Source organism: Alligator mississippiensis, chromosome 9 (assembly GCF_030867095.1).
Source record: "Alligator mississippiensis isolate rAllMis1 chromosome 9, rAllMis1, whole genome shotgun sequence".
In the NCBI taxonomy this organism is placed as follows: domain Eukaryota; kingdom Metazoa; phylum Chordata; order Crocodylia; family Alligatoridae; genus Alligator; species Alligator mississippiensis.
Window position 1 is genome coordinate 36,576,892 of NC_081832.1, and position 20,135 is coordinate 36,597,026.

The 20,135-nt window shown below is 44.3% G+C and overlaps 1 protein-coding gene across 11 annotated transcripts in view; it reads right to left on the reverse strand.

Annotated features, from left to right (window-relative positions):
* PHF20 (PHD finger protein 20) overlaps nucleotides 1-20,135 on the reverse strand; it is a 217,609-nt gene that overhangs the window by 72,067 nt on the left and 125,407 nt on the right. For 9 of the 11 annotated variants that reach the window (XM_059733315.1, XM_059733309.1, XM_059733312.1 and 6 more), the window contains 3 exons: nucleotides 17,644-17,811; nucleotides 12,635-12,769; nucleotides 8,224-8,399 (listed from right to left, as the gene is read on the reverse strand). In XM_059733315.1, the coding sequence (XP_059589298.1) occupies nucleotides 8,224-8,399; nucleotides 12,635-12,769; nucleotides 17,644-17,811 (479 nt within the window). The remainder of the gene's footprint in view (nucleotides 1-8,223; nucleotides 8,400-12,634; nucleotides 12,770-17,643; nucleotides 17,812-20,135) is intronic. The other 2 variants (XM_014598373.3, XM_019485584.2) reach the window with 1 other exon arrangement.

Here is a 20,135-nt window from a genome sequence, read left to right on the forward strand (position 1 = left end):
ACTCAGGACTCCTATACTGAGGGAAAGGAAAAACCTGCTTTAGTTGTAGATATTAATTTCACAAAACTGATGCCAGCTTCCTAACATTTAAAATATCTATGTCTATAGAGGAAACAAATGAGAGAAATGAAAAGGCATTCAGGACACTATTATAATTTGCCACTGTGGCACATTCTACTACTGAATTCTACTACTGAATTCCATTCAATGCAATTTAAATAAGTGGGAATTCATGTAATCAATAGTATTGAGTACAAACTAAACACAAATAATGCTATTTAAAGAAACAACACTGGGTATGTTTCCTAAGGTCTTATAAATCTTCAGTTTTAAAATGTACTTCACTGTTTTCCACTACCATTTGCCTTGCTACAAGCCTATTATTCTGCATATATTGTAAAATATTTATTTTACTTCATCCTGGGTTAAGAAAGTGGTCCGAGTTAGTGCTGAGATTATTAATAGAAATCAAACCAAGAAAAGGGAATCTGGAGGCTTTAAAAATAGGAAAATGGACAACAGTTGAAGGCAGGCAAGAAAAAGAACATATAAACAGGAAATCAAAGTAGGGATACAAAGGAGGTTAAGAGTGAATCTTCCCAAGCTGGTACTTATGTGCAACTGCTACTATTTTTCAGAATAAAAATTCTACAAAACCAAAACACCCACCACCCAAAAACCCTCATGAAGAGACGGCAGGGATTTGGTGTGTTTGGGGATAATTTTTGCTTTACTTAATCTTGAGAACACAGGCTTCAATAAAAGGGTTCATGCCATAAAGAATACTTAGAGTAAAAACTAAGCTATCTAGATAACTCCCTGGCAAAATACCACATCCCTCCAGAGTTAAGAGGAATATGGAATGATTCAGTGACAATTTAAAATTTAAATATTTTTTTCTTGTTCCAATCATTTAGCAGTTCTGACTATAAAAATGTATTATACAATGCAAAAATAACTTGTTGCCTTTTCTGTAATTATAATTTGCAGACATAAATGGTAATTTTTAATAAATCCTGTACTTTTCAACAAGTTTTAGGTGCAATTGCAACCTTATCATTTTACATTTTTTGTTACTATGCCCATTCCTGCTCCAGTTGAAATTAATGGAAATGTTTTAAAACTGGCTTCAATGTGGACTGTATCAGGCCCTTATTTTAACTGACCAACATTACAAACAATAACTGCATGGAGTTTAACTTTTTTAATAACTATAAATGTAGATGCTGCCTGTAATTAATGTTAGACTTTTGTCTAATGAGTTCCAAATTTGGCACTGAACTTTATGCTATACCCATTCAGATGTACAGAGGAAGGAAAAGAACGCTACTTACCTACATAATGCTGCAAAGTTAAAGAAAGCATCTGACAGGAGTCCCACTTGAGGCTCTTGTACCTCTGATGCACATGCTCTAACATTTTGATGCCCTTGGGGACCAAGGTTAATTGGCACAAGAGCATCCCCAAATACATGTAATCAAATAGGTGCCTCAGAGGTGTCAGAAAATTATAGCCAGTTCCTTTCATAGCAATAAGTGAGGGCAGCATTAAAATCTAATAAAAACAGGACAAAGACTGATAACATTCAAAAGTACAGGTGCTACTCATTCCTTCAGAAAGAATGGGCAAATCCAAAAATGAGCACCTGGAGGGTAGATACAGAAGATTACTCAGAATTTGAACTTCTAAAAACTGTTATGGGCAGAGGTGACTGCAAGAATCATGATGGGGTGGTAACAGGGAACCCCTACCCCTGCTACCAGAAAAGGATAGGGGGAGGGGAGGGGAGGAGAGGGGCACAGAAGGCAGGATAGATTGCAGAAAGCCTGATGGGACAAGGGGCAGCAGATGTCAGTCACCCATTTAAACTTGAGCTGTAGGCTATAAAATGCTGCTGAGGAGTGTGTTCACAATCCTTCCCGGTTTCAAGTCACCTGCAAATATGCTGAAGAAGCTCTCTATTCAAATCCTTAGTAAACACTTTGAACAGCACTGGACCCAAGACAGACCCCTGTGGGGCTCCACTCAAAACCTCCTTCCATTCTGGCTTGGAGCCACTCATAATTACCCCTTCCTTGCACATACTAAGCCAGTTGTCTATCCACCTTGTAGTAGTAGTGTCTAGCCCACATTTCTCCAATTTCTTTACGAGATGGTCATGTAAGACCTTGTCAAAAGCCTTGATGAAGTTCAGCTACACTGTATCTACTGCATTCCCTTCATCCCCCCAATTAGTTATCTTGTTGAAGGAGGATAGGATTTCTTGGCATTTGTTTTTAGCAAATCCAAGTTGACTGCTTGTGATCAACCTTTCCTTCTTCAGATGCTTGCAAGTGGATGTTTTTGTGATGTTCTCCAGTAACTTCATAGAATCACAGAAGTAGGGTCGGAAGGGACCTTGTAGATCTTCAAGTCCGACCCCCTGCCTGGGCAGGAGGGAAACTGGGCTCAAGTGACCCCAGCCAGGTAGGTATCAAGCCGCTTCTTAAAGACCCCCAGGGTAGGAGCCAGCACCACTTCCCTTGGAAGTTGGTTCCAGATCCTAGCCACCCTAACTGTGAAGTAGTTCCTACGGATGTCTAATCTAAACCTACTCTCCAACAACTTGTGGCTGTTATTCCTTGTTATCCCGGGGGCGCTAGAGGAAACAAGGTCTCCTCCCAAACCCTTCTGGTCCCCCCTAGTGAGTTTATAGATGGTCATCAGGTCCCCCCTCAGCCTTCTCTTGTGAAGGCTGAACAGGTTCAGGTCCCGTAGCCTCTCATTGTAGGGTCTGCCCTGCTATCCCTGGATCGTGCAGGTGGCCCTCCTCTGGACCCTCTCAATGTTGTCCACATCCCTCTTGAAGTGGGGTACCCAGAACTGGACACAGTACTCCAGCTGCAGCCTGACCAGTGTCGCATAGAGGGGGAGGATCACCTCCTTGGCCCTACTTGAGATGCACCTGTGGATGTACGATAGGGTCCGGTTAGCCCTGCCGACTGTGACCTTGCATTGTCAGCCCATGTTCATCTTGGAGTCAGTGATTACTCCAAGATCCCTTTCTGCCTCCGTGCTCTCAAGAAGGAAGTTTCCCATCTTATAAGTGTACTGCCGGTTACTACTGCCCAAGTGCAGCACCCTGCACTTGTCAGTATTGAAACGCATCCTGTTTTTGTTAGCCCACCCTTGCAACCTATCCAGGTCTTTCTGCAGTCCTGCAAAATTCCTGGTTTTCCAGGTGAGGCTAACTGGTCCTCTTTTTATTATTTTTTCATTTTTTAAGTAGGGGCACTGCATCAGCCCTTTTTCCGTCCTCCGATACCCTGCCAGTCTCCCACAACTTCACATAGATCATTGCAAGGACTCTTCTTAGTTCTCCTCTGCCAGTTCCTCCACTATCCTGGGATGAAGTTCATCAGGTCCTGCTGATTTGAATTCATTCAGACCTATTCAAAACTCTCTGACCATCTCTTGTGATCTCAGTCCTCAAGGTGTCTTCCTCCTTATCCAAATAATCCTTATTAGTAGTTTGGATATAACTGGCTGCAGCTTAATTTTTTTGAGGACAGAGGCAAAGTAGCAGTTGAGCAGTTCCACATTCTTTGCACAATCTGTTAAGAACCCACCTTGGCTGGGTATCAGTGGACCCACTTCTTCCTTGGTCTTTCTTCTCTGGCCAATACATTTATAGAACCTCTTCTGGTTGTCTAACTTCTCATGCCAGGTGCAAGCGCTCTCTCTTTTTTTTCTTTCTTTCTTTTTTCACTTTTGCCTTCTTCATTTTGGGCCCGTCAAAGTTTATTTTCTTCCTTGGTGACCTACCCATCTTTTCATAGCCTCCATGCTTTCCTTTTGCATTTGAAGTATCCTAGAAAGCCCTGTGCAGCCACACTGGCCTCTTGCCATACAATGAAAGTGCAAGAAGTATCTGAATAGCTTTGCTGGACTTCCAATCCTGTGCCTCTTGGAAGCTTCAAGCCCTCCTGTTCCTGAGAAGCAGTGTCAGAGGAAAGTAAATACTCCCACCCACCCCAGTAGATGAATGAAAAGCATAAACATATAAGGCATCAAAGAACATATCCTTCATTAAAAGCTTTTGAAAGTTGACCTAGTCAAAACAGAAAGTCATCTCAATATACGAGTCCAGATGATGATAGGGGAAAAGATCACATGTATTTTTCTAATAGGAATCCCCAGACAAGACAACCACTAACAAAGATTCTACTAAATGAAGTTCTGGAGTCACCAGGATCTGCTCTCCCAAGAACTGAAGGTACCATTATTTACCTTTTCTTCAAGAAATACATATAACTATTCCCCAAAGTATGAGTTTAACATGTGGTATGATCTTCAAGTATATTGGCTAAGATCTAAATAAACGTGTTGGAGAACTATTCTCCATGTGACCAAGATATCTAGATAGAAAGAACACAAAATATTGTTCTGCAAACATCTGTATAGAAATCCTAGCAGCCCTGTAGATTCCTAAATGGAAACAGAAATATGCCACTCAAAGCCACCTATACAATTATGCATCATACAGCTAAGTATGTCATCTCCTATTCTACTTAAACAGGTGTATGCAGATACTATATTCTCACACTGATTCCCAAAGTAGTAAGCAACTAATTTATCTTATTTTATATAAATAAAACTTCTCAAACAGAAACAAGGTATGGAAATTAATTATAGAATTAAATGATTTCTCATATAAACTTGGGATAAGGGTGCAGATTTTTGTGCATATAAAATAGTGGACTGATTATTAGGCATTACGCCCTACTGCTCACTTCTTTATACATAAGGGTTATTTCTGGAGTTTCTAAAACCACACATGATAATCACTAGTGTAAAAAGGTTTATGTAGGGATGATCCTGCCTTGAGGAGCGGGAATGCATTCGCCTCTTCTTAAAAGAATCTTACCAGATTAAGTTAACCAAAGAGGCTAGTGCTTTACACAGGAAGGTGGTATGCTGGAATGGCACACAGGTATACCCTGACTGAAAAGGCTGAGAGATGTTAGTGCAGTAAAAAAAGCCCAAGTTGAAAACTAACTACGAAGACAGCTTGTTATCCTGCTGCTCATGGTGATGCCTTTTCCAAGTCTGAGGAAAAATGCAGATTTCTCGACTAACAGGATTTCCTCATTTCCACAGAACAGGTTAAGGTTAGAAAACCCAAGATGCAAAGTGGAATAATTCCAGATTGGAATGCAGGATGTAAAAGTCCTCTGGGTAAAGATGTTCAACATCATTGGAAGGGAATATGGTAGCTCCCATCTGAGAGGTATGCATGCCAATGTGGTTCTTCCCACCTGGAGAAATTTAGTACAACCTGAACCCATACGGAAGCTACTACAACAGCAGACTACAGAAATTTTCCTAGCAAAGAATCTGGCCAAAGTTTCCAGCGCTGAGCCAATCTAGTTTTTCTCCAGCTGTAGCTGCTCTCCCTCCCAAGCTAGTTTATGGTGAGACTATGAAAGAATTTGGCTGAAGGATCACTTGCTCACAAAGACTGAAGCAACCCAAAAAAGGGAAGCTTTTAGAATCAAGACAAAAATGTTACTTGCCCTCCTAAATCAGGAATGAACAAAAGTATTCTGGTATGCCAAAGTAAGCAAATAATCTCAGATCTTTGTATTATGGTTAAATAAGAACCCTCTTATTCCTCATGTCTTTAGAATTTAAGCAAGGAGATTCAAAACCTGCTATTTTTTTAAATGAAGGATCCCCCTCAGAAGACAGCTTTCTAAACACAGCTGTGCATTTCTTCTGCTGCTCCCAGTAGCTAGCACCAGATTTTTTCCCCTAAAAGGCTGGTTTCCTGCAAGGCTAGTGAGATACAGCTATTGGGAATCCTGGCTATTATGTCTTCCAAAGGATGCACACTGTTCTCATCTTAGGATCCATGGAAATACGTGTTAGCAAAACTTGTTACTAGATGCTGAAAATGGTGCCATTATCTTCACTGTCACCTTAACTATTAATGTAGTTGTCAACTTGTGTATTTTCAACTAAGGATGTAAACAGTTAAATAATATTTATACCATTTACTGCTTACTGTTCAGTGATCCTCAGCAGGAATGACCACCGACCCTTATGACTTCACTGAGCCTGGCACTGCATGGGCCACAGGCCACTGGCAGGTGGTGGGAGGGTTGCAACCAAGCCACTAGGGGGCGCTGCCCCTCTGTGGAGCCATGGCTTCCTCACCCCCACAGGCTTGGGGCTGCAGACCTCCTGCTCCCATGTGGAGGGCAGGAAGGAGCTGCCAGCTCTGCCCCCAGTGGTCAGGCGGGGCCTTCCCACTGCAGCAGTGAGACTCCCAGCCCCCAACACATCAGTGGGGCCCAGACAGAGCAAAGGGCTCCCGGCAACTCCTGCCAAAGCCTGGACCTTGAAGGCTCCTTCCTGCTGCTGGGCCAGGCCTTCCTCAGCTTGACTCAGAGGAAAGGGGGGAAAGGGATGGTCAGGTCTGGTTCCAGCAGGGTGGCCTCTGCTGGGCGCACTACATCTTTTCCCCTTCCACTGATGGCACTGGTGTTGTGCACAGCTTGGCCCAGCCCCGAGTCAGGGCTAAACACGTGGCTGGCTCAGCCCAAGGAGGTGCTGCAGCAGCTGGAGCAGTTGATGTTGAAGCTGAGAGGTCACCGCTGGCCCCTCGTGTCTTGGGTGCGGCCCAACAACACAGCAGAGCAGCACATCAGGGATCCTGAGAGGAGAAACAGGGCTGCAACAGTGGCTCCCAAGGCTGGAGCTGCAGCCCTGCTGCCTCTCAACACCTCAGACTCGGAGTCCAGCAGCTCCAGCTGTTGCAGTGCCTCCTCGGGTATAGTGAAGATATAGGGGGTTGGGGCCAAAGCCATTCCTGCTGGAGGTCAAACAAGGAGTGTGCTATTGGTTAAATGTTTTACCAATATAATTAGAGGTTAAATGGACAATTTTTAAAACAATATTTACATCTCTATTGTCAACATGCATTTCTGCCATCAAGTTACCTACTTCCAGTGGGGCATCTGGAAACCTTCCAATGAAGAAAGCCAGAGTAAGTGCTTCAGAGGACAGCTGGCTTCCTCCAAATGTTTCCTGAATTATGCCTCCTCTAGTGCCTTCAGGTATCAAATCACTACTGTACCTGGGAGGATTCTACCTCAAAATGGATAACGCAGACTGCTTTGATACTTGTTGGACAGGTTGTGAACAGATGGTGCTATAAGCACAATTTGTAAGACATCCAAAACCCCATAAAACTGATACAAATTTTATTTTCAGGACTAGCTGAAATTTGGGGAAATACTATGCTACTTGCCAAAGGAGTGATGGTGAATTGATCTGGAGACACAGCAACTTAAATCAAGAATTTGGTCCTATGGGTTGTTTCTCTGCTGTCTGAAGCTGTCAAGGAACTAGCTGGAATAGTCTGTAGCTACAGCACATTGAGTAGTGCTCTCCTGTCAACATGTATGTATCTCAGCAAGTAAAAATAACTTTAAAAATAATAAATAAACAAACTGCTCATGGTTTTCTCCTGTCTCTGATCTTAAAAGTTTTTAAAGGATTTGATACTTAATGGTATCTATTATAACAATTGTGTCAACAGCAGACCCTGCCCTTGTACTTTCTCATTCATGACTATGTCAAGTATGGGAAGTACAAATTTTGACATTGTAATGTGGTGGAGGGTTTGACACTTAAATTAGCAGACTTCTTGAAAATTAATAGGGAAGATGAATTGAGAGCCCAAATCAAACACTTAACATTTTTATTTTAAAGCATTTATTCCTCAAACCTAATAAAGAAACCTGTCTTTAAAAACAGCAATGCCCATGACAAGTTAAACATATCAACCATTTTTGTTACAGCTTTGTTAAGAATGTAATTAATTTGTTTTTTAAACAGTAAGTACAGTTCCCTCCCAACTCTCCCTTTTGTAACTGAAGATTGCATTCATTCAAGCTTTCAAGAAAGATACCTTAATAGTGACAATCCTGATGGCGCCATCATTGTTTCCAATTAAAACTATATGGAATGTTAGAAGTTAGCTAGCAAAAGCTATATTTTCCACCTTCTATCAGAATAAAACAGTTTGCTCACGTTTTGCTGGCCTAAGGAATTTAAGATATATTCCACAAAGGAATCCACTCTCACATATTCCCAGCACAGGTCCTTATATTTTGGGGCGTCAATCATCACCCTTTCCTGTATTTACTTGAACATCCACACTCTACAGTCATTTACCTGAATCATAAAGTCATTTTCTTCTTCCAATTCACAAAGGCATCGAACAATCTCAAAGTCACTATCTTCTTCATCAAAATCCTCATCTGGATTAGTGGTTACATCAATGTCCCGACTGCAGTCATCTTCACTCCAAACCAAGCTATCTGTGGACGACTCACTCAAGGTCTCTTCGTCTGTTTCACAGAAGATAAATTGGATAAAAATCCATCACAGTGACTGCAAGAAGCCAAATGAGGTGGCTATTCTAAATTAATAATGTAAATTTGAGATGCCCGGTGCAAGCAATTCTAAAATAGATCAGTAAGTCTGTGTTTAAAGATTGGCCCTGTATTCTCCACAAGTGCCTCTCCAATTCCCTTCCCCTGCCCAATATGCTGCTCTGCTTTGTTTCCTGCCCTATCTTCCACTGTGCTACTTGTCCTTTCCTGAGTCTGCTGAGTGCCACACATGTGCCATGCCTCTCATAGCATGTATGATGCAGGCTGGATACGACTGTTCTAAAAATAGGCTTAGAAACTACTGAATTTGTATATTACTTGTTAGTGAAGGCTCGTCTGTTAATAGACGTTTCAGAATTTCTTTTGCATTACCAAAGCTTTTGACATTAAGATTTCAGTCCCTAACCTTTCTCTGAAAATATGCCAAAAAAAGAACAAAAAACCCAAACAAAAATACCTCTTCTTCAAAAACAAGATTTTCTTTTCCCATGGAACAAGGAACAAGTCAGTACCATAATCTTCAAGATAACTGTTTCTGGAATAAGTTAATAATATGGAAACCACTGACAAATATGTGTTTTCAAGATTTAATTTTAATGAATTCAGGACAGAGTAAGGTTTTATTCTAAGCTAAATTCTGGATTATCTAGAAGGAACAAAAAAATCCATATGATTTGATATCAAAGATTTCCTTTTGTCACATGGGTGGCATTAGACTCCATTCATGTTGCTTACTAACAGTTCAGCATCTCCTGAGCTGTAACTGTTTTTCATAAATTCATAGATGTTAGGGTCATAGAATCATAGAAGTAGGGTTGGAAGGGACCTTATAGATCTTCAAGTCCGACCCCCTGCCTGGGCAGGAGGGAAACTGGGCTCAAGTGACCCCAGCCAGGCAGGCATCAAGCCACTTCTTAAAGACCCCCAGGGTAGGAGCCAGCACCACTTCCCTTGGAAGTTGGTTCCAGATTCTAGCCACCCTAACTGTGAAGTAGTTCCTATGGATGTCTAATCTGAACCCACTCTCCAACAACTTGTGGCTGTTATTCCTTGTTATCCCGGGGGGTGCTAGGGGAAACAAGGTCTCCCCCAAACCCTTCTGGTCCCCCCTAGTGAGTTTATAGATGGTCACCAGGTCCCCCCTCAGCCTTCTCTTGTGAAGGCTGAACAGGTTCAGGTCCCGTAGCCTCTCATTGTAGGGTCTGCCCTGCTGTCCCCGGATCATGCGGGTGGCCCTCCTCTGGACCCTCTCAATGTTGTCCACATCCCTCTTGAAGTGGGGTGCCCAGAACTGGACACAGTACTCCAGCTGTGGCCTGACCAGTGTCACGTAGAGGGGGAGGAACACCTCCTTGGCCTTACCTGAGATGCATCTGTAGATGCACGATAGGGTCTGGTTAGCCCTGCCGAGAGTGACCTCGCATTGTTGACCTATGTTCATCTTGGAGTCAGTGATGACTCCAAGATCCCTTTCTGCCTCTGTGCTCTCAAGGGAGTTTCCCATCTATAAGTGTGCTGCTGGTTACTACTGCCCAGGTGCAGCACCCTGCACTTGTCAGTATTGAAACTCATCCTGTTTTTGTTAGCCCACCCCTGCAACCTATCCAGGTCTTTCTGCAATCTTTCCCTCCCTACTAGTGTGCCCACCTCACCCCAAATTTTGGTATCATCAGCAAATATAAACAGGTTGCTTTTCACCCCGTCGTCCAAATCACTGATAAAGTTGAACAGTGCGGGCCCAAGGACTGAGCCCTGGGGGACTCCGCTGCCCACTTTCCTCTAGGTCGAATATGACCCGTCCACCAACACCCTCTGATTAGCCAATTAGCAATCCATCTGACTGTGTAGGCATCAATGCCACAGTTGCCTAGTTTTTTAATGAGGATGGGGTGGTCGACAGTGTCAAAGGCCTTGCTGAAGTCCAGAAAGACTACATCCACAGTGACACCTGCATCCAATGCTTTTGTGACCTGATCGTAAAAAGCAATCAGGTTGGTCTGACATGACCTGCCCCTAATGAAACCGTGCTGGCTGCCCCTGAGCATCATCCCTGATGCCGGCCCATCACAGATGTGCTCCTTGATGATCTTCTCAAAGAGTTTCCCCAGGATTGAGGTAAGACTGATGGGCCCACAGTTGCCCGGGTCCTCCATCCTCCCTTTCTTAAACATGGGGACCACATTGGCTATCTTCCCATCATCTGGCACCTGGCCCGAGCACCACAAGCGCTTGCAAAGCCATGCCAAGGGCCCAGCAATAACCCCTGCTAGCTCCCTCAACACCCTGGGGTGGAGAGTATGGACCTGGACCCATCTGGTCAGAAGGTACCTCAATAGATCATCGAGTCCGACCCCCTGCATAGGCAGGAAAGAGTGCTGGGTTCACATGACCCCAGCTAGATGCCTATCTAACCTCCTCTTGAAGACCCCCAGGGTAGGGGAGAGCACCACTTCCCTTGGGAGCCCATTCCAGATTTTGGCCACTAACTGTGAAGAAGTTCCTCCTAATGTCCAGTCTAAATCCGCTCTCTGATAGCTTATGGCCATTATTTCTTGTGACCCCCCAGGGCACCTTGGTGAGTAGAGTCTCACCAATTCCCTTCTGCACCCCCATGACGAATTTATAGGCAGCTACAAGGTCGCCTCTCAACCTTCTCTTGTGGAGGCTGAAGAGATCCAGGTGCCCTAGTCTCTCCTCATAGGGCTTGGCCTGAAAGCCCTTAACTATACGAGCAGCCCTTCTCTGGACCCTCTCCAGGTTATCCACATCCCTCTTGAAGTGTGGTGCCCAAAACTGCATGCAGTATTCCAACTGCGGTCTGACCAGTGCCCAATAGAGGGGCAGTATCACCTCCTTGGCTCTATTTGTCATGCACCTGCTGATGCATGATAAAATGCAGTTAGCTTTTCTGATGACTTCATCACACTGACGACTCATGTTCATCTTGGAGTCCACTAGGACTCCAAGATCCCTTTCCGCTTCCGTGCTACCGAGCAGGTCATTTCCTAGGCAGTAGGTGTACTGGACATTTTTCCTCCCTAGGTGCAGCACTTTGCATTTCTCCTTGTTAAACTGCATTCTATTGTTTTCTGCCCATTTGTCCAACCTGTCCAGGTCTGCCTGTAGTTGTTCCCTGCCCTCTGGTGTGTCCACTTCTCCCCAGTTTTGTATCATCCGCAAACTTGTACAGAGTACACTTCACTCCCTCATCCAAGTCACTGATGAAGACATTGAAGAGTATCGGTCCAAGGACCGAGCCCTGCAGGACCCCACTGCCCACACCCTTCCAGGTCGATACTGACCCATCCATCACCACTCTCTGGGTTTGACCCTCTAGCCAATTTGCTACCCATTTTGTTATTTAAAGCCTCAGTTATATATTTCAAACCCATTTCTTATAGAAAGAGACAGTGCTGCAGAATACCACCACTGTGGCAGACTCCAGAAAACACTGCAACTTCCAGGTCCAACTGCCCAAAACTTATTTCACGTCGGAATGTCTAAGACTGCTGACAGAGTTCAACTAATGGTTAAATGGGATCTGATCTGTGATCCCAACGTGCACATGGCAGGAGACATTACTGTGGGATTGACGAAAAGATCCCAATCACACCTTATTGCTGATGCAGAGGGAGCCTGGGCTCATGATCCTGGGCTCCCCCTGCAGCAGCAAGCCCCAAGCCAGGTGCCCAGTGCATCTCCAGACACAAATGTGGACACTACAAACACACCCCCAACTGCTTTCCATTTCCACGTTAGACATTTTCCAGCTTATACAAACTAGATATACATAATTCCCCATAAGGCAGGCCAGAACTGTAAGAAATTGGTGCTCAAGTGTTTGATTAGCTCATGGTGCATTATCTGTGTTTGTGCTGGGTTTTTGCACTAACTAGTGCTGAGTAGAGAGGCATTATCACCTCTCATGTCTTGCAGCACTTAATGATTCTACTGATGCATCCCAAAACCATATTTGCCTTTTGTGTAACTGATTCACACTGCAAACTTGTATTGAGTTTGTAATCTACCAAGGAAAAGGATGTGCAGAAGTTAGGCAGGGTCCTGAGACAGGCAACAAAGATGATAAAGGGCTTGGAAAGCAAGTCATACGAGAAGAGGCTGAAGGAGTAGGTATGTTCAGCTTGAGGAAAAGGCATTTAAGAGGAGACATGAGAGCAGGCTTCAAATACCTGAAGGGCTGCCATAAAGAAGAAGGAGAACATCTTTTCTTTCTTGCTGCAGAAACTCAGACATGGACCAATGGCTTGAAGTTGAAGTAGGTTTGAAAGTAGGTTTCAACTGGATATCAGGAAAAAACTTCTTCACTGTTAGAAAAGTGAGGAAGTAGAATAGATTGCTTAGGGAAGTTGTGGACTCTCCATCACTGGAGGTTTTCAAGAAGAGGTTGGACAGCCACTGGTCAGGGATGATGTGTAGCTATGCCTATGTTCTACTATGGGTATTTCCCCATGCGTCTGTGCTCTGTTGGTTGCCAGGTGGGGCTGGGAGGGAATCTCCCCCTCCCCACCGCATCCTGCTACATGTGTCAGGGATTTTAAGTGTTCCTCAGAAGCACTGGGTGTTGGCCGCAGCCAAGGCTGGGGATTTCAACAGAAGTGTGCCAGGGGCTCCTGCTGGGACTTAAACTCAGAGGTTCCTGAATAGAGGGTCTTGGCCCTCTGCTCAGATTCAGACTGGTCACTGTATTTGAAGTCAGGAAGGAATTTTACCCCATGGTCAGATTGGTATGAACTGTGTGGGTTTTTGCCTTCCTCTGCAGGAGGCACAGGCCACTAGTCTCTTGAGTGCATATTAGCCACCTTTAACAGAAACATGGCACTGGCTGCCATGGTCCCCCTGCTTTACCTGTGGCAGGTTAGGGTTTAATATCTTGTGTCAGGATTGATGGTAGTTTTACTAAGAGGTTAGATTATGGATTTGGATAGGATTACCCTGCTTTAGGTAGGGAGTTGGATTAGATGACCTCTGGCAGTCCCTTCCAGCCCTACTACTCCAATTACAAAATTTTCTGGCTTGAGCAAGTTTTCAGGTTCCATCTTAGACAGTTTCACTGTACTTAGAGGAAGGAAGGAAACTTATAATCAGTAAAGATAGTTTGACCATTGTGACAGAAGTTAGTGTGTGTAAAATAAATGAAAGATACAAGGTGTCACCTCCTTATAGACTTGTAAAGCACTGGTATGACTTTTTAAAACAGAATGGTTTTAATTTAATTTTAAAGCTGCACATAAAAAGACAGTTTTGTTTGTCCAAGTAAAAGTAACATGAACATATTATGACAAACTATAATATTAAAAAGTATATCTTTTTCTATTTAATGAGTTACTGGCTTGACTTGTGCTCAATTTTGCATTGAGTGCACAAGGAGGAGAGGGCCCAGAATGTTTTTTTCCATTCCTCAGCCCCTCCCTTCTCCAGCTGTCTGCAGAAAATACAGAAGATGCTGAACAACTAGCATTGGAAGCACTAATTTCCCCTTGGGAAGTAGAACCTTGGTTTAGCTCCCTTTAACACCATTTTAGGTAAGTGTTGCATTATAAGAGATGCATGCTGAGCCTTGTGAGTGACCACTCAGGATATACTGGCCCAAATCCTATTTTATCGTTAGGCATCTAAGTGCTAGTTAGCTAACTAAAAGTAAAGGTGTAAATTACTCTTCATGCTACACAGCTTTTGGATTGTATTTCCACCTATGCAACTAGATATGGTCTTCTAGGCATTCTCAGAAGGTATCTCCTATGACTTGATAAGGGAGGGTGCCCTGCATTCTGGTTTCAGTTCCTGCCTCTAATGCTGCACATCACACTGAGACACAGAGCAAGGCCCACTGTCTTGCTCTCCTTGCTCCTCCATCATCTCCTCTTGGCTTCTAAGTGGATCAACTTCAACAGAAGTTGAGGGTCCAACATGGGCCTGCTTTGGTCTACTGTTTCTTGGGCAAGCCCCTTGAACAGTACCTTTCAAAAATTGCTACTCAGCTTTTCCTTCTGTTAGTTATGATGGGGCTTGCACAGAATTCCAGGCTTCCCAGGTGCAATGGAGTTACAGCAGTGCATAATTGGCCACAGCAGATCCTTTTGAAAAATATGCAGAACTTGTGCAGGTTGGAATAGTATCTAAAATTCATGTAAGTGGCACCTACCTTGAGAAAGTGAAGTAGCACTGAGGCCCCTGGCAGATGTTACACTTAAGATGTAATTAATCAGCTAAGCCCATCTTAAGTAGTAACTGGCCATATGGTCATGCAATTAATGGTGCAATAAACCAGGGAATAAGCCACAAAATAATTACGCAAATAGTTTTGCGGCTGGTTCCCACTGCAACATAAATAGAAAACATGGCCAGACCACTCCTTAACCTGGAGGTGCATGGGAGCCCTTCAAGGAAAGGTTCCTAAACTCAGAAGCACCAGTCCACCAATTGACACTTCAGGCCTTGGGAATATATTGGAGCCCTACCAGGCTCCAGTATGCTCTTGCAGTTAGGAGCACCAGTCAGCTAACTAGCACTCCCAGCCAGATCCAGATTCAATAGTTGCCAAATCCACCCTATTTTGAGTGTGCATGTGCACATGCACATATGCACACAGGGTGCGAGCCTGGAGGACAGCACAGGAGAGGGGCTGGGCAGAAAGCACTGAGGAAAATGGCTAGGGACTTTCCCTATTAATATGGAAACCTAAGCTGGAACTTTTTTAGTCCTATATGATTCCATCTTAGGTTTCAGCGTATTTTAGAAACTTGTTACCATATGCTTCATCTTATCAACCAGAACCATAAATCTTTCTTAGATGTAACTTGTGGGCTAGGGCAGTTAAATTACAGCATGGTGCTGTGTGTTCCTGGCTCAAACCTAGCAAAGCCCTTTAGGCTGTGCTTAAATTTAAGTACATATACAGTCCCACAGATATCAGTGGAATGCAATACATCATGCACCCCTTGGCAATAATACAGAAAGAGCTGTGAAACTAGCCAAAGCACTTAGGGTAAGTCAAAAAGAAAATCTCCCTAGATGTTTAAAGGGAGGGCGTAGTAGATATGCTGGAGAGTAGGGCTAGGATTCAAAAAATCCTCAACATATTGGAGGATTGGACCAAAAGAAATCTCGATGAAGTTCAATAAGGACAAGTGTAAAGTCCTGCACTTAGGACAGAACAATCCCATGCACTGCTGCAGGCTGGACACAGCAGTTCTGCAGGAAAGGACCTGGGGGTTACAGTGGACAGTAATAAGAAATGTAAAGTGCTCCACTTGGGGACGAATCCCCTGCACACCTACAGGCTTGGCAACACCAATCTGACCAGCACCACAAATGAAAGAGAACTGGGGGTAAAAAAACCGACCACAGTTTGAACATGAGCCAGCAGTGTGACGCTGTAGCCAGCAGGGCAAATAATACTTTGGCATGCATCAATCGATACATCTCCAGCAAAACCAAAGAAGTGATTCTTCTGCTCTACTCAACATTGGAGACCACAGATGGAATACTGCGTCCAGTTCTGAGCGCCACACTTCAACAAAGACGTGGAAAAGCTTGAGAGAGTCCAAAGCAGACCCACCCATATGACCAGAGACTTGCACAACAAGCCATATGAGGTAAGGCTGAGGGACCTGGGACTCTTCAGCCTGAAGAAGAGAAGACTGAGAGGGGACTTGGTAGCAGCTTACTGCTATATCAGGGGCGTACATCAAGGGCTTGGTGAACAACTGTTCATCAGGGCACCCTTAGGGAAAAACAGGAGCAATGGTTACAAAGTCCTGGAAGACCATTTCAGGATCACATAAGGAAAAACTTCTTCGCAGCTAGAGTGTCCAGACTGTGGAATAAGCTCCCTCCAGAGGTGGTGTAATCACCTACCCTGGAAATCTTCAAGAAGACACTGGATGGTCACCTTGCTGGGGTCACTTGACCCCAGTTGTCTTTCCTGCTTGGTGCAGGGGAGCTGGACCCGATGATCTTCCAAGGTGCTTTCCAGCCTACATTCTACAAATCTATGAAAGCTAAACATGAGCCAAGTGTGCTCTTGTTGCAAAGAATGCTAATGCCATATTGGGCTGCATTAGTAGGAGCACTGCCAGTAGATTGAGGGAAGCGATTATTCCCCTCTATTCAGCACTGGTGAGGCAACATCTCGAATCCTGTCTCCAGTTTCGGACCCCCCATTACAGAAAGGATGTGGACAGATTGGAGAGTCCAGCAGTGGGCAATGAATTTGATAAGGGGCTGGGGTACATGACTTCTGAGGAGAGGCTGAGGGAACTGGGCTTACTGAATCTGCAGAATTGAAAACTGAGCATGGAATTAATAGCAGCCTTCAACTACCCAAAGGGTGGTTCCAAAGAGGATGGAGCTAGACTGTTCACAGTGATGGCAGATAACAGAACAAGGAGCAATAGGCTCAAGTTGCAGCAAGGAAAGTTTAGGTTAGATATAAGGAAAAACTCTCTCACTAGGAGAGTAGTAAAACACTGGAACAGGTTACCCAGAGAGGTTGATTCATAGATTCATAGATGTTAGGGTCGGAAGGGACCCCAATAGATCATCAAGTCCGACCCCCTGCATAGGCAGGAAAGAGTGCTGGGTCTAGATGACCCCAGCTAGATGCTTATCTAACCTCCTCTTGAAAGACTCTCCATCCTTGGAAGCTTTTAAGACCTGGCTAGTCAAAGCCCTGGCAGGGATGATCTATTTGGGAATGGTCCTCTTTGAGCAGGGGGGTGGGACTAGCTGACCTCCTGAGGTCCCTTCCAACCCAAATGTTCTATGATTCTATGATTTATATTCTGAGCTTTTGTCTAGCTCTAACCTAGAGCCAATGTTTATAACTTTACTTGCTAGACCAGAAAGTCCTTTATTCTCAAATTTCTGTTCTACCTGTAGAAACTTATCAACTATGAAGCCAAACCTGAAACCTATGGAAAACTGGAAGAGGTACTAATATTCCACTTGATTAATTAATGCAATACAGTTGTCCCTCATTTATAACAACAGCTAGGAAAATAGCCACTTCTTAACAGCAAGATTTCACCTGGGAATGTTTTCCATACTATGCAATTCAGATAACATTGCCTATGACAGCAGCTGGACATTTATGAGAAATCAAGCAGGCAGGTTTCTTTTACTCACATTAACTGCTACTTGCATATAAAATGAAATCCACAAACAACAGCCGTCTTACCATTTACTTTCAATCTCTCTTTATGATGCCCACAATCAGAGTCATGTAGAGGTGGTGTACTTAGCTGGGTATATGATTTATTTGAAGAATTGTATCTTGTCATGTTGACAGATTTTGGGGGAGAAGGTTCCTGGGAAATGTCAATGTTTTCTTCACTGCCAGGGTATTCTGTAAAATTATAAAAGCATCAGTACCAGGGAAATCATTATCATTTGATTTTTTGATGCAGTCTTTTTCTTGCTATGCCAAAATTATTTGGGAGTACTGTTCACATGCCTGAAGACAACTATTCCTTGTCTCAATTTTTAATAACCTCTCTACATGATTTAAGTGATGGTATTTGGGAACTAACACAGGGGTTCCCAAACATGGAGCTACAAAAACCTGCAAAGGGTACCACAATGCTGGCACTGCTGCACCCACCACAGGGTGAAATTGCTCCATGCACCTCCTGTCACAACCCAAAGGTGTGATTTTTGTTTGTGTGTGCGCTTCGGCACCGCTAAATTATTTCCCGCTATTTGTCGCTTTCTTTGCACAGTAGAGTTCTCTGCTGCAAGAGAGAATTCTGGTGCAACGGGGATTTCCCGCCAAATTAAAGCTTCTTTGCAGGGTGCATTTCTTTTGCATCATAGTGATACACGCTGCAAAGGAGTTCCCGCCATTTGTATTCGGATTTGCGCCACATTATTGGCCCATTCCTAATGTAGGCACACGTGGCGGCTTGCGATTGGCTTGCTAGCCGTACAAAAGGCTTGGGTAGTTTCCGCCCAAGCCGGAGGAGGGAGGACGAGAGAGATTCTGTGTGAAGATCTCCAAGCGCTGCGGACCCTCGCAGACCCAACGCGCCTCCCCTATGCAGGCAATAGAGGCAATAGAACCGAACCTACGGAGCTTTCGCTTCTAGCCTCTCCCCGTCGCCGAGCGCAATCCCAGACGTATCCCTTTCCTGTAACTTCGGACCCGCGGAGCCTAAGTAACTCCGGGGAAACTCTTCGAACCTAACCGAACTGGACCCGCGGAGCCTGAACAACTCCGTGGGAGCAATCGATTTGCCGCGTTCCTCTAGCGAGGATCTAAGCGGGAGCTGTGCCTGGAAACCTTTCCAGCCTACACCAATACCATCTTTGGGTGTAAGTAAACAATCTTTTCAATCAACCATTACGCCTCCGTAACTAATTCTAACTCGTGCGTGCCGAACCGCTCCGCAGTTCTCTCCAGCCCCGCGTGCCCGGGCTGCCGGCCGCAGCCCGTGTGCAATGAAGACGGGCCCGGCTCGCCCCCGTCTCACACATGGCGACAGGAATGAGATCGGAATCGCCGCCGCACATGGCGACAAAGGTGGGATCGGGGCGCGGCCCGCACACCTCCATTTTCAGGAGGCAAGCTACAGCCCAACTGACAAGTGTCTGCAACAGAAAGGCACGCTGGCCTGCGTGGTGTAATATGCCTTCCTGCTGCAGCTGTTCCCAGTTCGACTCTGGCTTGTCTCCTGAAAACAGAGGTGAGTGAAGCAGTTTCACCCTATGGTGGCAGCAGGTTGGAGATAAGATGCCACTGCCACCAGGAAGAACTGTGCCTCATGCCTCAATTTTCAGGAGGTACAATGGTGCTGAACCAGGAAGAGCCGAAGAAGCAGCAGCGTGTCTGCATGCCTTCCTGCTGCAGCCAACTGTCACTTTGGCTCTGACATACCTCCTGAAGAGTTGCATGGGACAGTTCCATCTGCCCTGTGTGCCTCTGTCTCTGAGCAACACTGCAGGGCTGGGCTGGGAAGGGATGCAGCAAGAGCACAAGCTCCTGCCACAGCTGCTTTCAGATATGGCTCTGCAGGAGGTGCACAGCAGTTTTACCTGGCTGCAACAGTGGTGATAATGGGGTGAATACAATACAATTATAATAACCTAATCAACTACTAATATATGAATTAATAATAGAATTATAATATGCGCAATACATTTTAGCCTTTAATGTGGTGCCACTAAATTTTGAAAATTTTTGAATGGTTGACTTGAGTCTAAAAAGGTTGAGTCACTGCTCTAACCCTATCTCCTGATTCTCTGAAGTGAAAGAATGATGGCTGAAAGAAAGGAAATAAGCATGTATAAATTAATAGCTTTTTATTTTTGCCTGAGTTATGTGAAAGAGATAATTAAGTGTTGTTGCATGAATTCTGATCATTTAAAGTTAAAAGGACACTGGGTACTATACTATAATTGTTTGTTTAAAAGGAGTTAGAACTAATTTCAGGATTCGTATTTAAGTGGAGCCTACCGTTTATTTAATTCAGAATAATGTTTTTCGCTATACTACTACTGCACGAAAGACCTATGGGAAAAAAAACAACACTTCCTACATAGGACAAAGTGAAAATTGCTGTGTTCAATCCTTCATTCAGTCATATGCTGCCCTTCCCAAGAAAGACTCGGGGAAGCTTACAACGAGACAGAATAAATTTACCCTAAGAGGACAGAATAACTTGTAAAACAGGA